The sequence below is a fragment of the Cucumis melo genome, chromosome 6 (assembly GCF_025177605.1).
Source record: "Cucumis melo cultivar AY chromosome 6, USDA_Cmelo_AY_1.0, whole genome shotgun sequence".
Classification (NCBI taxonomy): Eukaryota; Viridiplantae; Streptophyta; class Magnoliopsida; order Cucurbitales; family Cucurbitaceae; genus Cucumis; species Cucumis melo.
This window is the reverse complement of record NC_066862.1, coordinates 6,718,551-6,734,384: the sequence shown is the minus strand read 5'-3', so window position 1 is coordinate 6,734,384 and position 15,834 is coordinate 6,718,551. Positions and strand designations below refer to the sequence as shown.

The 15,834-nt window shown below is 34.5% G+C and overlaps 2 protein-coding genes across 2 annotated transcripts; one reads left to right on the top strand and one right to left on the bottom strand.

The window, feature by feature from the left end:
• Nucleotides 1-3,905: 3,905 nt before the first annotated feature.
• Nucleotides 3,906-8,085, bottom strand: LOC103484006 (ATP-dependent Clp protease ATP-binding subunit CLPT1, chloroplastic). Its single transcript, XM_008440893.3, has 6 exons — nt 7,715-8,085; nt 7,598-7,633; nt 6,919-7,028; nt 5,430-5,609; nt 4,444-4,568; nt 3,906-4,358 (listed from the first exon to the last, which is right to left on the bottom strand). Exons 1-6 carry the CDS (start codon nt 7,933-7,935, stop codon nt 4,326-4,328), a joined length of 705 nt encoding a protein of 234 aa, XP_008439115.1. The 5' UTR covers nt 7,936-8,085; the 3' UTR covers nt 3,906-4,325.
• A 3,081-nt stretch (nt 8,086-11,166) lies between these two features.
• LOC103484005 (65-kDa microtubule-associated protein 3-like) lies at nt 11,167-15,811 on the top strand. The gene is made up of 13 exons (XM_008440892.2): nt 11,167-11,440; nt 11,806-11,952; nt 12,103-12,309; nt 12,456-12,704; nt 12,808-13,017; nt 13,094-13,249; nt 13,370-13,529; nt 13,640-13,791; nt 13,941-14,028; nt 14,370-14,443; nt 14,545-14,619; nt 14,719-15,010; nt 15,205-15,811. The coding sequence occupies exons 2-13, from the start codon at nt 11,881-11,883 to the stop codon at nt 15,663-15,665; spliced, it is 2,196 nt and encodes a 731-aa protein (XP_008439114.1). The 5' UTR covers nt 11,167-11,440; nt 11,806-11,880; the 3' UTR covers nt 15,666-15,811.
• The last annotated feature ends 23 nt before the right edge of the window (nt 15,812-15,834 follow it).

Genomic DNA, 15,834 nt, shown 5'->3' with positions numbered 1-15,834 from the left:
CCTAAACTTGCATGCAAGAAGGTGAAGAGAAAATAGCACCCGTGACTTATTTATTTTAAGTTCAAATGAGATATGACTTAACTTTTAAAAACATATGTTTTTATTTTGTGTCTTTTGCTTATGTTAGCATAGGGAGAAATGACTAGAATGACAAAATGTGTAATTTTGTTTGAGTCTCCTTCTTTTTTATTTGATATTTTCCCCTTTGTTTTGCATGCAAGTCGTTGTCGCCTTCAATTTGTTTCGTTCTTCCTTCTACAAACTCTTCCTCTCTCCTTGGAATGGAAGATGGTATATGAATTAGAAAGAGATTAAGAGTGAAACCAAGACCAAGAAGCGAGAGGGAAAAATAGTTTCAAAACAAAGAAAAAGGACTTTACAAAACGAAGTGGAAACAAATAGAAGAAGATGTGTGTAGAACGAAGGAAAACAATCAAATCGAAGAAGAAGCATGCACAACGCTAACAGAACAATCAAAGAAAAAACGGCATATTTGATGACAAAAAAAGAACGATATCCAAACAACATCCGATCCATACTCGCACCTCGGTCCACCAAGCATGTTTCATTGATTGAATCAATAATTTTACAACAAGGCTTGTGTCAATGAAAAGTCCAAATTTTACTTGATTTAAATAGTGGATCAAATTTTATTTTGTGCCTAAAAATGAGTCATCCGTATGAAAATTCTAAGAAAAGAGCTGCTTGAATTGCATCCTAACTACTTATGGGTTGGTCTACAGTAATGGAGTTGAAAGAAGAGAGGGTGAGGTTTTAAGGACAAACATTAAATTATGATGGAGACCACATATCAAAGACAATAAAAACAGTGTGTTTTGTAGGGTCATGTTGTCTATTAGCCCAAATATTAGTGAAGTAAAGGGATATATATATATATATATATATAAAAGTCGCCCACAAAAATGAGAAAACAGCTCATAGAAAATGGTTTCTGTCTCTTTACTTTGTATATAGATATATAGATATTCATCACTAACGAATTGAATTAACAAGGAAAAATAAATAAAGTATTAAAAAGAAGGTATTGCCTATATCATAGTCTATGTCCAAAGTTTTTGAAGTTAGATTAATTTATTTCTCTCCTGTCATTTATATATCTCTTAATTGACATAACTCTCTAAGCAAACAAGGTTCAAAATTTTGTCCATCTCTCTCTCTCTTGCTCAATTAAAGGCTTTGTTCTGATCAAATATAAGGAATAACCCAATCACACATAACTTAGCAACAACATTCGAAAATTCCATTTTTCGACAATCTGGCTCGAAAAGTCACCCTTCAAGGGCAGATTCTACTTTGCTTAATGATTTGTTAGTTTCTTGAATCACTTGTAAAAAATAATAATAATAATAATACAGAAAAGGGACAAGGTTTAAGAATTTTTTTAAAAAGAAAAGAAAGGTTTAATTTTATATGTGAATAATTGAGGTTGAAGGGCATGCGGAGCGGAATGATCTGGATGGTGCGGACGGGATGAGGGCTTGGGAAGGGCCAGGCCACGCACGCACGCACACACATTGAAACATGGCTCCACACCCACAACACAAACAAAATCATTAACCAATTTTCCCCAATACCTTCTTCTTCTTCTTCCTTTGCTTTTCTTTTCAATTTTAAATAATGGGTGCATGCCCTAGTAATCATCCATGTCTATATCACTCGTCTCTCTATTATTCTCTCATTTATTTAATGCAAAGCCTCCTCTCTTATCTTCTTCACCCATTTCAATTAAACCACAAAAAAATAGGAAACATTCTTTCATTGCCGTCGAATAATCGTGTTTTTAATCCATGTCGAATAACTGTGTTTTTAGTCCATGTCTTTGCTATTTATATAAGCTTCAACTAACTTTAAAACTCTCCAACTATCTATTTAATACAAAATTGAAAGTCGGAAAGAGCATGATAGATCAAAACTTTGCTAATTCAAAGTTGGGGACGAAACTTGTAATTTTGCCTTCTTTCATTATATTTCTGTGGGTGAATATGAATTGGAGAAATACTTGGGAGAAAAATAAAAGGGGTATTACTTATCTTGATTCCATGTCAAACTAAACATTCATTTTGCCTCTTATTGGGTTTGATAGTGACCTAAGTGTGGAATGTTAAGATTCCCACTACTTCTTTAGACCCTAAGATTACAAATACAATTTCCATAATTCCATATTGTTTTGGAAGATGAGGAGAGGAAGAAGGGGGGACTACTCCTTATTGAACTTAATTTGAGGAGGCTTTGCCTCACTTTTACAAGACATCCCCATAAAGATAATGGCCCCAAAGAAGAAACACTTTAGGAACATACCCAATGAGATTGTGCTTAATTTTTTTTTCTTTTTTCTTTTTTTATTTATTTTTTCCATTGATAAGAGTGACCTAATATGCACGTGTGCCATCATCATTTTAAGCACACAGTTATTCCCTCTTCCATGTACTATACACGTGCTTGAGGTCCTACCTAACTTGCAAAGTTCTCTTATTTGCCTGTTGTTTTTTTCCTTCTTAAGGACATCATGTAGCTTATTGCACTTCTACATTTAATCGTTAGTTTCAAAAATAATAAAAATTATCAGATTGCATATTTATCTTTCATTTTCCCTCTCTGTACAATAATCAAGTTGAAAATGTGCTTTTAATATACATAATAAAACCATGTCATCTCAACTAAAACAAAACTAAAACAAGCATAGCTTAACTAACATGCAAAGATGTTAATAACAGCAGGATTTGTGACTTGAATTCTCTTGCCACAATTATACTAAAACAAGACAAAAAAAAGGGCTATAAACAAAACCAAGTATGAGAAGCGCGCATACACCCAAACAAAGAAAAAAAAAACAATTTGAGCAAAACAGAGAGGGAAAAGAAGAAATGAGAGACAATTTCACAAAGGAAGACGCATCAACTTTCACTAGAACACTCCTGTGAAGTCAAAAAGATGGGTTTGCTTCATGCTCCAAAGTCTATTCAAATGGACTAGATGCAAAGTCTCAAGCAGAAAAACTTTGTACTGTTCAAGTTTTTTAGGTAGTGGATTGAAAGTGACCAGAGACAATGGATTCGTTAAATGGCTGAATCAGAATGCTTTTAGAAACTTTGAAATGAACAAAAATGGTTGTTTCTGATGCATGGATCTATTCCTAAGTCGGTCCACTAAACTTGGTCCCTTACACCATGCCAATCATATCATATCATATCAACTAATACCAATTCCATCTAAAAGAATAGAAATGAAGAAATTTCTCTGCTTAAATTCAAATCTCTCACCTCCATTTGGGATCAAGAGATTCTGAGAGAATGGAAAACGCTGTTTAAACTGTTCAATTCAACCTGTTAAACACAAGAGAACAAAAAGATATAGGCAGTGTAGAAAACTTTAATGAGGATCATGTTTATTAAGAAATGTCTAAAATGCACTCATTATCATTACATCTACATCCACTTACTAGATAGTGTACTAAACTATTAGAACAATGCTAAAGGGCCCAGCTTAACAATAATCTCTCGAGTCAAACCATAACTCAATCTTAAAAAATTGAAAATTTGCCGTGCCTCTTTGTAATGGATATCTAACACACAGCTGATCAAATAAAATTTAACATAAAGCTAAGAGTTTCCATTACTGTTAAACCTTCGACCAACTATTTTTGCTATATTATTGTCTCAAACAGATATATAGCAATAGAATTCGAACATCCTAAAGAGTATACTCAATGAAGTTCCACTAAGAGCATTATCCAAAAAAGGTCAACAGGTAGAGCATGTTTCGTATTTAACTGGCTAGAATCTGAACCACATAAATCAAAATTATCTATAAATTCACAAAAATAATTTACCTGGGCACACAAGCTTCAACAGGTGGGAGGAATCAAAATGTAAAGAATGTTCGAATTTTGGCAAGCAAAACCCCATATATTAAGAAGAATTAAAGAAACAAAGATAAAATATTAAACAAATTGAAAAGTAATTGAGGATGTCTTGCAAATACTAAATTAAGAATGGGATGTGTTAATTATTGAGGTAATTATTCCCTTTCAACTTAGGTTGCTTGTCCAAGAAAAGCCGGGGAACACTCCTGAGACCACTGAAATGTAGCGTACCATACCAGCACTCAACAAGTTCGAACAATAGTCAATTCAAAATGAAGCTGATAATGTTGAACGGCAGGTGCTGATTAAACAGGCAAATCACTATATCACCAAATGGATGCACAAGGATCCAAATCATGTGAATCTCATTTGGGGGGGTCCTTTTTAAGGATTCCATCCGCAAAAATATGAAAATCGCATCACATCTTCCTACATGATCCATCTACTTATAACTGAAAGTTGCATCCTTGTCCACCTGTGAACAATAAAGACGTTTTAGTGCGGTATATCATCAAGTACCGAGGCTGCTAGTAACTAGATAAAAACAACTTAATGCTTACAGTTTTTGCAATCTCTTTTGCCTTCTCATCGTCAAAGCCAAGGGTGGCCAAGATCTTGCGACCTGCTGATTCCTCTGACCAGATACCAAGAAGCAAATGACCTGTAGTTATTTCTCCAGACTGGCCTGCATACAGGACCTTAGGTTCAATTACAGAAGACTGCCACAAGCAAAATTACATAACAAAATGCACATAGGTAATAAATCATTGTAGTTGAAATCTACCATCAAGACGTCCATGCATACGTGTGCACAATTTTACATCCTTTATGAATAACTAGATGATAAGATTTACTGAGATCCTTCTTCACTAAAATGGCCAAAAAGGTTGGCAAAAACCCATGCAAGTGAGTGTTTCTTGCTGCATGAGAAAATAAATGCTTACAACCAAGTCTTAATTGCCTGCAAGCAAGCACAACTTGTAAACCATTTGAAAGAAGTGGCAGCCAATAACTTGCAGTGCATAATAATCTCTTCTTTTTTTCCTACATATTGATGAGTGCTCAAGCACACCGGTGCTCCACGACTAATGTCACAAGACTAAAGAGAATTGTCCAACCCTACTATATTTGGTTGTCAAAGTAACTCTAAGATATTAAATCCTATGTATGTAGGCAGCCACTATAACTTGAACCCATTCCTGCTAATACCTTTATTATTGACCGTTAGACTAACCTATGGTGGTTCTAAAATCATCTATTCACTTTTCTATTGTGGTAAGGGTGATTTAGAAATCCTTTATTCGCTATCCTAGCCAAGGAAGAATAATCTGATTACCCTTCCATCCAAGCTGTCAGTGCGTGAAAAAAATACGCACAACCTCCCTTCACAGAAATAGGAAATACTAAAAATATGATTCAACCAGTAGTAGTAAACTAGTCATCCCAACATCTCATTCTTTTCTATTGTGCATGTATCATCATTCAGTTTCAAGTTTCAGGCTAAATAAGAATTTCATTTGCTGGATGATTAGGAAGAATATCTCACCTGACTTTAGCTTCTCCGCAACAGCCCAATCAAGTGCCCTCTGGGCAGGCTCAGTCAATGGAGGATGCTCTGAACTGAAGAAATACATGTCAGACTTTCCAAGTAGCTTTACAGTTTCTTCCCTTACTTTGAAAAGTGTAATTCCATTAGCCCTTAAGAATTTGGCAGCAGTACTCGTTCCTGAAAAGAATGTGAATATATATATTCAAGAAAATAAAAATTATCTAGAAATGAAGCATGAAAAGATTGCAATCAAAGGGAATATGCAAACTTATTGTTTTTTCTTTAATTGTGATATGCCCCAATTAATAAGGTGTATACATGTTGGAAGGGAGGAAGGTGTGCGAACAGAGATAAAGGGTAAATTTTTACATGTTTAGGTGGGGCCCAAGGAGGTGTTAGTTAGATTGGGCAGTAGAAGGAATGTATTTAGGTGGCTGTTTATTGTGACTGGGGTTACTTGTATTTGGGTTCTCTTATGAAAATTAAAGGGATTGAGGAGCTCTTAAATCCTTCCCCAATGCTGTTGTTAAATATAATTCATGCTATCTATAATATTCCTATCACCTTTTCTCTGAACAAGGTTGAAAATTGTTGGTTCACTTCACCATGTATATTGTTAGCAATTAAGCATAGGGACATTCCAAAAGCATATGGGCAATGCCCCAAGCTTAGGGCCATAAGATAGGTTACTCATAATCATCGGCTGACAGGAGCTGACATGAATATAAGTTTCAATGTCGAATTCCTTAAACATAAATAAGTCTTTCAAAACAATTCTATAGTTTAATATGAGAGGAATCAGATACAATGAAAGAGATCATAAATTATGCTGGAATGGGGTGTGGGAAAAAGTAGTCAGATTTTAAAAGTGATTTAAATGTTAACTCCTAAGGGGCTGAGTCATATGGTTCTTATTATATTGATTTTTTCTTATTGATTTTAGAATACTAACTTTAAAAATAAATAAATGCTACGAAAACAACAATTAAGCAATATGAAGAATGTAAAGATCAACACACAAATATACGTGGTTCACTAACAATGTGTTAGCAACGTCCACGGGTAGAGAAAGAACAAATATTATTAGAAATAATGTTTCAATATACAATATGGCACCAATAGGTTAGAGAGTTTATGTTTCAGCGAGACCTCTGTACTTAGTTATTTGTAGTGCCACATATGAATTCAAGGCATTCAAATAAAATAAAAGGACCATGATTAATATAGTTCTGTAACTTAACTGCCAACTAAACAAAATTAATATGTAAGTTTAAACCTAAATGTAAATAAGAAATAACCTTCTTTGTTTATAGGAAACAGAAAATATATTCAACAAAAGAGCAAGAATCACAGCCTACGGGCGGAGGGTTGAGGAGACAACCTCCCACAAAACTAATCAAGAAGACCCCTCCAATTGATAATAATCATGAAAGGCTATAATTACAAAAGAATTTGGTGTAACCTCAGAGTTGGAAAGGATACCAACCCTCAATCAAAATTCCCATTAGCAAAGCTTCTGTGCCAGTATTTGGATATTTGAGTTTCCTTGCTTCCAATTCTGCCATTGCAAATGACTTTATTGCTCTTGCTGACCATCTTATACATCACAAATTCAACAAACAACTAACATCACTATACGTTCTGCAATAGTTCCCAATCTATGCGAAAAAGGAGAAGTCGTATAACAAATGATTCAACATCTATGATAACATGACAATTTACATAGATATGTAAGTGTCCTACGGCCCAAAAGAAATAAATAACAAGCCGTTCTATGATATGCAGCGAGTAAGAGGTCATACATCTGCCACGTTAGAATATGGTTGCTCAACATATAAGCAAATAGTTTCAAACACACAACATGGTACTTTCAACCATAGTCCTTAAAATTAATTCCAAACCTCCCAGACAGGCACTGAAATTAAAGACTTAAATTGAAGTCTTAAAACTAAATTGATAAGGATAAAAGTTACAGTTCAACCCAAAGAATCATCATCCCTCATTAAATTTCAAAATAATTGGTTACATTAGAAAATAACATTCGCAAATTATGAAGACATGCAACAAAAAAAAAACTCCAACTTACAACGCTTAAGCACAACCTATGTGGCTATGCAGCAGAAAAACACTAATTGAGAGAGGGAACATTAGTGGGGTAAACTTACTTAGGAAGTTTCTCGGGGGAAACGCCCTCGGGTTTCCTGCAAAATCAAAGAAAATATTAGGTATGAGGGCTTGAGAAAAAAAACGGCAACTAAAGCAAGAGAGTTGTCGTATCCTACGAAGCCGGGAGGCTAAACGATACAGTTGCAGCGGTGGCACGGCGAGTGAACTTCGAGACGGGATGGGTGGCATTAGAACGCTTAATTGCGAGCTTCAGCTCGATTAGGGGGGTGAGGGGAAAGAGTAGAGGTTTGTGTTCTAAAGAATAGCAATTAGATTGAGAAGGAAGGGATAATGGGAGTTGGGAAAACGAAAGAGAATTCAAGCGAGTAGCAGCCATTAGAAGACTAAGAAAAGCTCAATTTAGAAGGAGGATGAAAGCAGAGTTGATATTTACTGAGAAGGAAGATAGTTTTGGTTGGGTATGGCTATGGCGTTTCGTGAGCTTCTTGCTCTCCGAATTGGGCGCAGCTTAGGGTCCTTTTGAAGCGTTGGATAATTTGAGGAATTAAGTATATTACAAAAACAAAAAAAAAAAATAATAATAAATAATGGTTAAATATGAGTTGACTCTCTTGCTTTTCCCTTTTCTTTTCCCTAATTTGAACAGAATTTCCTCCCAATTTATTTCACATTTAAATCATTACAGTAAAATTAAATAATATAGTATAAAATATAGGAAAACTTTCTAATGAAACATCAAGGGGCCGTTTGGGGGAACGATTGGGTTATGGAGGGTTAGGATTATGATAAACCTAGTGTTATGATAAACCTAGGATTATGATAAGATGTGTTTGGGGGAAGTGTTATGATAAAATGTGTTTGGGGGAAGGGTTATGAAGGAAGTGTTATGATAATATTTTGATAAGATGTGTTTGGGAAAAGGGTTATGTGGATAGGGTTATGATAGATTAAGGAAGAGTTGAAGAAGAGTTAAGGAAAAGTTGAAGAAGAGTTGAGAAGTGTTGAAGAATGATTGAGAAAGAGTTGAATAAGGGTTAAGAAATGTTGAATAAGGGTTTGAGGAAGGGTTAAGGGGCTAAAACTAGGGTTACATAACCCTTCCCCCGAGGGTTGGATTACATAACCCTAACCCCCCATAACCCATCCCTTCCCTTAAACGCCCCCCAAAAGTTAATATTACCCATCCATCTTTTCTCTTTCTCACCACTTTCATCTACTCATCTTTTTTCTTTTTTTATTGCGATTTCTTAGCATCTGTCTTTCTTTTTTTTTTTATTCTTTCATTACGTTGTTTAATCTTTACATCGTATTTCTTCTTTTTTTTTTTTACTTCATTTAAATTTGGGTAACCAAATCTAAATGACCATTGTTCACACGAGATTTTCGAAGAAATTTGATTCGTGGAGTTGAACTTGTGTTGATGTTGTATTTACGTTGATTTGATGGATGTGGTCCGATCTCTATAATTTGATCCTCTGATTCTCTCTCTCGGCTGGATGCTTACGCTTGATTTGAGGAAGCGATCTCTAAAATTTGATCCTCTGATTCTCTCTTGGCTGGATGCTTACGCTTGATTTGAAGAAGATGTTCTTGGAGTTGGAGTATTCGAAGAAAGCTTGGATCTATCTCTTGGGAGAATTTTCTCTAGACCTTCTGGAGTCAAAAATTTCCAACCCCACAAATGAAGAGAAATCCCGCTTTTATGGACTTGAGTCTGGTCCATGGAACATACGCATGGGTTCAATCACATGGATTTGGGTCATATTTTATTTTAGGCAAAATTAAGCTTATTTTTTTGTCAATTGAATTTTAGTCTAACTAAATAATATTTAATTAAACCAAAATAATTAATACACGTGACATCATTAGAATTGTCCAATCTGTCTTTAAATTTAATTTGGGACACATGTCAATTTTTAGTTAATCCCAAATATAATTATTTTAGTAAATGATGTGGCAATTGTGATTGGTTCTAAAATTCCTTATTCAACAATCATATACAAAAATAGCAAAATCTAAAATATTGTGTATAAATAATTTTGAAAAAAATTATTTAGATTAGAGTAGCCAAATGTAAAAAAAAAATGTAAACAATTGCGTAAAAAAAATAAAAGATTGTGTATAAAATTGAAAAAAAATCGATTGAAGTAGCCAAATGTAAACAATGGTGTAAAAAAAGTAAACGATCGTATAAAGGAAGTAAACGATCTAGAAAAAATAAAAAATCGTGTATAAAGAATCTTGAAGAAAAAAAAGTCATTTAGATTGGTATAACCAAATGTAAACGATTAAAAAAAGTAATTAAAATAAATAAATTATTATTTAGAGAAATTTAAACGATCGTGTAACAAAAGAATTACCAAAATTTGAAAAAAAAATTCAAATCTAAACGATCAAATCTAAACATGTAACGAAATTAAACGATAAAATTGAAAAGACAAATTGTATTCATTTCTAAACGATCGAAAATATATTAGGCACGCATTGTTGACGGGGCATTTTTGGTATTTTACACGATGGGCATTTTCTGTTTTCAAACTTGTTCTATACAGTATAAATATTTTGTCGCTTTATTATATTTTTTAAAAGATATCTTCTAATGGATTAAAAGTTAAAAAAAAAATACCTTAAGTTAGTATTATTTTATTTTTTTAATGTAATTTATGTTTAAAAAATTGGTTAAATTACAAATTTAATCCATATTGTTCGAAGAAAGTTATAGCTTATTTTATAGTTTGATCAAACTTTATATATAGTCTTTATGATTTGACAACCTTCGCAAATAGTCCCTACAAGTGAACTATGAGAAAACTTAAAAAAAAATTTGAATAAAAAGAAATGTCAACCTTACATAGTTATAGTCAGAAGTTGTATTGAAAAATATAGAGATAGTTGAAAGAGTTAAAATATTACATAACCTTTTATTATTGGTGTAAGATCATTATATAAAATAACTTGAAAATACCTCTAGAAGTCGAAAGGATTGAAACCTTAGTCCGACAACATTTGTTAAAACTTATATACATCTCTTATTAATGCAAAAATATTGTTATGCATTCTTAAAAAATTTTGAGAGAATGAATTGAGAAAAAATACACAACAAACAAATTAAGAAAAATAAATTAAGATTTTTGAAAAAAATAGTAGAAAACATCTCTTTATATAGTTAAGAGTGGGAGGGAAGGATTGCATAACTCTTAAAAATTCAGTTATTAAATATAAGTAAATGTAAAGTCATTAATTATATAATTAATATTTAGAAATTCAAACAAACAAAACTTTTTGAATTATAGTATTTCATCTTCTAACATTTCTACTTCTTTCTATCTTTTTTTTACTGATCTTAATCACTTGTTTTAAATATTATTTTTATTAATTTGGATATTAATCATTAATGAAAATGTTGTATTATTTAAAAATCTAATTACATATAACTTACTTATTAAAATGGTACATGGAATTATTTAATTACTCTGGAGAGGATTGGTATCTCTACAAACATATTAAAATAAAATAAAAACCCTTTTTTTTATAAAAAAAAATTTAAAATGTCAAATTTAATATTTAATTTGAAATTTTGTGGAAGGAGGAGGGAAGAAAGCGATTGGAAACCCCATCTTTTCTCTCTCTACAATCTTCCCTCTACGAAAGTTTGAATTCGAATTCCAGTTGGTCCATGGCTTCATTTACATCCGCTCTTTCAACGGTCCCTTTTCCTTTTAACGTCTCTCTCTCCCTTCAAATTCCCCTCTCGCATCGCCTTCTTCCAAGGTTCACATTTCGAGAAAACCACTTTTTCCCAGGAAAATTCTATCCTTTCTTTCTTCCCCTCTCAAACAATTTCTCTTACCCCAAACTTCACCAGATTGATTCTACTTCAGGTTCGTTTAGATTTATCTTTTAATTTCTTGATAATCTGGCATGACCCACTGTGTTAGTTCGCTTCAATGATGTTGTTTCGTAGTTCGAACACTATGAGCTCCTTTCTACATAATTTTTTCCCCCATATTTTTGGCCTGGAATTTTGTTGGTCTATGATGAATTTGAAGATTCCCATTTGGGTTATTAGCAAAGATTTAACCACACTGTAGATATATGATTGGGAAATGGAGTTTTGTGACGGTGGTATCATCGTTTCGTCTAGCGGAAGTTCTTCAAGAATTTTCTTCTTTAGATGTTGACAATTAGGGATTTTCGAAATTTGATTTCTTTGTTACTATGCTTCTCTAAGTTTTGATTATTGTAGGTTTGGTCTAACCCACCAGAACTTAGAGGAGAACAGAGAGGAAATTGTTTCTTTCCCGGGTGAAATATCTTCAAAATGTCTGTCACTCAAAATGATCCACTCCTGCAAGTGGAAACCACGTGTGGTTCACTTCTTTATGAACTTCAGGTTTGTCTCGAGCTTCAATATCGCCCTTAATAAAACATAGTTGAAGCTTGTATGTAGAACTCCTTTTTTTAGGCTGATCTGTTGAATTTGTATTTAAATCTCTTTTTTTGAGGCTGATCTCATTCTGTACACAATATTTTTTAATATCAGATAATATGGGATGAAGTTGGTGAGGGTGAAGCTGAAAGAGATAGAATGTTGCTTGAGCTTGAACAAGAGTGTTTAGAGGTTTACAGAAGAAAGGTCGATCAAGCAAACCATTCTAGAGCTCATCTGAGGCAGGCGATTGCAGATTCTGAAGCACAACTTGCTGCCATCTGTTCTGCAATGGGAGAGCGGCCAGTACAAATAAGACAGGTGAGAGGAGTAGCACTGTAGCATCTTCCTTAGTTTTTACCATTATAACAAAGCTGCTAACCCACTCCCCTCCCTTCCTCAAATAACTTCAATTTCACTTATGCGACCACTGGAGTTGTTGGTTAATCAATTTGTTGTCCTTTCAGTCTGATCAAAAGGCTGTTAGCTTGAAAGATGAACTCAAGCAAATTGTTCCACTACTGGATGAAATGAGGAAGCGGAAATCCGAGAGAAGCAATCAATTTCTTGAAGTCCTACAGGAGATACAAAAAATTTCAGATGAGTTAAATGGTTGTGAACATTCAGCATCAAAGGTAGCGTTGGATGAAACTGATTTATCATTGAAGAAGCTTGATGAATTGACCAGACAGCTGCATGCACTTCAGCAGGAGAAGGTTGGTTACTTGGGTTCAAATTTACGTGCTTTTCTTTTTTGACTGTTCAGATCCCTCTCTTTCTCTCACATATTCATAAAAGTACTTATTTCTTCTGTTATAGAGCGATCGGATGAAGCTGGTTCATAACCACGTGCGTACTTTGGATTCACTCTGTTTAGTCCTAGGCATGGATTCCAAGCAGATAGCCGTTGAAGTTCATCCATCTTTGGGTGATTTTGAAGGACCAACAAATATAACTATCCACATTATCAAGCAGTTGGCTGCCATGATTGAAAAACTGCGAGATATCAAATTACAAAGAATGCAGAAGGTTAGATGTTTTTTTGGTCTTCTAAAGCTTAGTGATGCCATTGAACTGGACCTGTGATAACCCTTTGTTCGTGCAGCTTCAAGATCTTGCAAGTACAATGTTCGACCTGTGGGAATTAATGGATACTCCAGATGAAGAACAACAGATGTTTCAAAATATAACTTGCAACGTCGCTGCTTCAGAACACGAAATAATTGAACCTAATGCTCTAGCTACTGATGTTATCACATATGTGAGTTGTTCTGAATAATGAAAATTTTGGTAGTTAGTTTTGTTTTGTTTTGGCTTCTATTCGTCATGGTTTCACTGCATATACGGGGAATTGAATAAGATGTAAAAATATGTTGTGCAGGTTGAAGCAGAAGTCTCCAGATTGGAAGAGTTAAAGTCAAGCAGAATGAAAGAACTTGTTTTGAAGAAAAGATTAGAGCTAGAGGAAATGTGTAGGAAACTGCATATAGTACCAGCAGAAGATTCTGCTATTGAATATGTTATTGATGCTATAGATTATGGTAGATCACGACCATCAAATCTATTCTGCTAACATTTGTTTATGATTTTTTTTTTTTTTTTTTTTTTTTGCGTTTCATTCTTATCCTGTGCATTTATATTTCCATTGTAGGATCTTTGGACCCTGCTTGTGTGCTTGAACAAATTGACAGTCAAATTCACAAGGTCAAAGAAGAAGCATTTGACAGGAAAGAAATTCTTGAGAAAGTGGAGAGGTGGCTGGGTGCATGTGAAGAGGAGTGCTGGCTTGAGGAGTATAACAGGGTTACTCTCTAAACTCTCATAATTTTATCATTTCCTCTAAAGAATGTTTACACATGTACAAGCGCACATACACAGGCATTTATCTCGTTCACACCATCATATTGCTAAATACATTGCTGTTCTTAGTTTTCATTATTTTCCAACTTCAGGATGAAAACCGTTATAATGCGGGAAGAGGAGCTCATCTTACACTCAAACGTGCTGAAAAGGCTCGGGCATTGGTTAATAAACTTCCAGGTAAAGACTATTGGCCTCAAATATAACAAAACCGTTTTATAAATTTTTCTTCTCTATGAGCTATTTGACATGGAAGTGAAATTTCTCAAACAGTGATGAGTTGTGAGGTTTTGAGCTGTAAACTTAAACCAAAAGGACTATAAGTGTTATTATGATTCCAATTTACAACATCTTTTTGCTCCATGAATGATTATGTAATGTCATTGTCGGGTAAAAAATTTGATTATCAGGTATTACTTTGTAAATGTAACTCCTTTAATTGTATAAACAAAAGCTACCAATATTTTTCCGTTGACTCCATTTTGACAATTTTTTGTTGTAAATTGATTAAATCCTTACAGGAATGGTTAGTGCTTTGACTTCAAAAACCATGTCATGGGAAAAAGAAAGAGGCATTGAATTCACCTATGATGGTGTAAGTAGATTTTGATATCCATGTGGGTTTGTTAATAAATGGTTTTTTACTGCCATTCCTGACTTATACGAGTGCTATTAACTGTCTCATATGTTTTCTAGGTTCGTCTTCTCTCAATGCTTGAGGAATACACAATTTTAAGACAAGAGAAAGAGCAAGAACAACGCAGACAGCGGGTACCAACTTTGACTTTCCAAATTTTTACCAGCTTTTCAACATTTTCATGTTTAAAATGTCTCCTTCACAATTGCTTTCATTTTAACTGTACACTTCAGGACCAGAAGAAACTCCAGGGGCAACTAATTGCCGAACAGGAGGCACTTTATGGGTCAAAACCTAGCCCATCAAAGCCTCAGAGTGTGAAAAAGGGTCCTAGAATGTCTACTGGTGGTGCCGGTGCTGTTGCCGGTGCTGGCAGTCGGAGATTTTCCCTTGGAGGAGCATTGCTTCAAACTCCGAAGCCTGATCCTAATAAAGGCCTCCGACCTGGCCGAAAAAGTGACAGAGGACATCAAAACAACCAGGCTTTTCAGCTTGATGAGGGATTTGTTGAAGCTTTATCAGCTGGTATGACTCATAACTTGTGAAATTGCAGTAGCCGTTGTGAACATTCACGCTTACTATCTTCTCTATTGAATTTTATATCACTTTTTTTTTTCCTGCTGAGGGGCTACTTGCTAAAAAAATGGTTGTTTCCTAAAGATAACACCGTTTCCCTAACATTTTGTCTCTGAATGGTTAAATTCCTGTGTCGTTCAAAGGTAAGAGAGGCTTGGATGGTCTCCCTGTAAAGAAGCATTCATTAGGTGCCAATGGTGGTGAAGGAGAATCACCAATGGTGGTTAGAAAGCCATTTGCTCCTATTCCTACCCCTACCGCACTTTTCTCGAACTCAACAAATTCATCAAATTCATTGAATGATCTCAGTGAGAAGCTGCAGAAACTGAATATGTCTTCCAAGACTCCGATAAAGACTACTTCAATATCAGAGGAAAATATCAAGACACCAAAGATTATACCTATGCCAGTGCCATCCACACCTTCTACCGTGTCGGTTCCAATGCAGACAGCCATGACACCAGCTCTTCCACATCCTGTTGATCTCACTTCTCGTATTAGTGAAGATATTTCCGAAGTCGTTGAATACTCATTCGAGGAAAGAAGAGCTGGATTTGTAGTACTTCCCAAAGCGCTCCACGTGAAGGCAATGATAGAAGTTTGATACAATACCAACCAGTTAACCTCATTTTTCTCTTTCAAAGAATCAAAATTTATTGTTTCTCTCTTTCCAAAGTCAAATTTAATTGGCTTTTCACCCGATGTGTGTACATATAAACCCAAATTTGATTTAAGGGTTAAGATTTTCAATGTGCTTGTTGTTGCTCCTTACT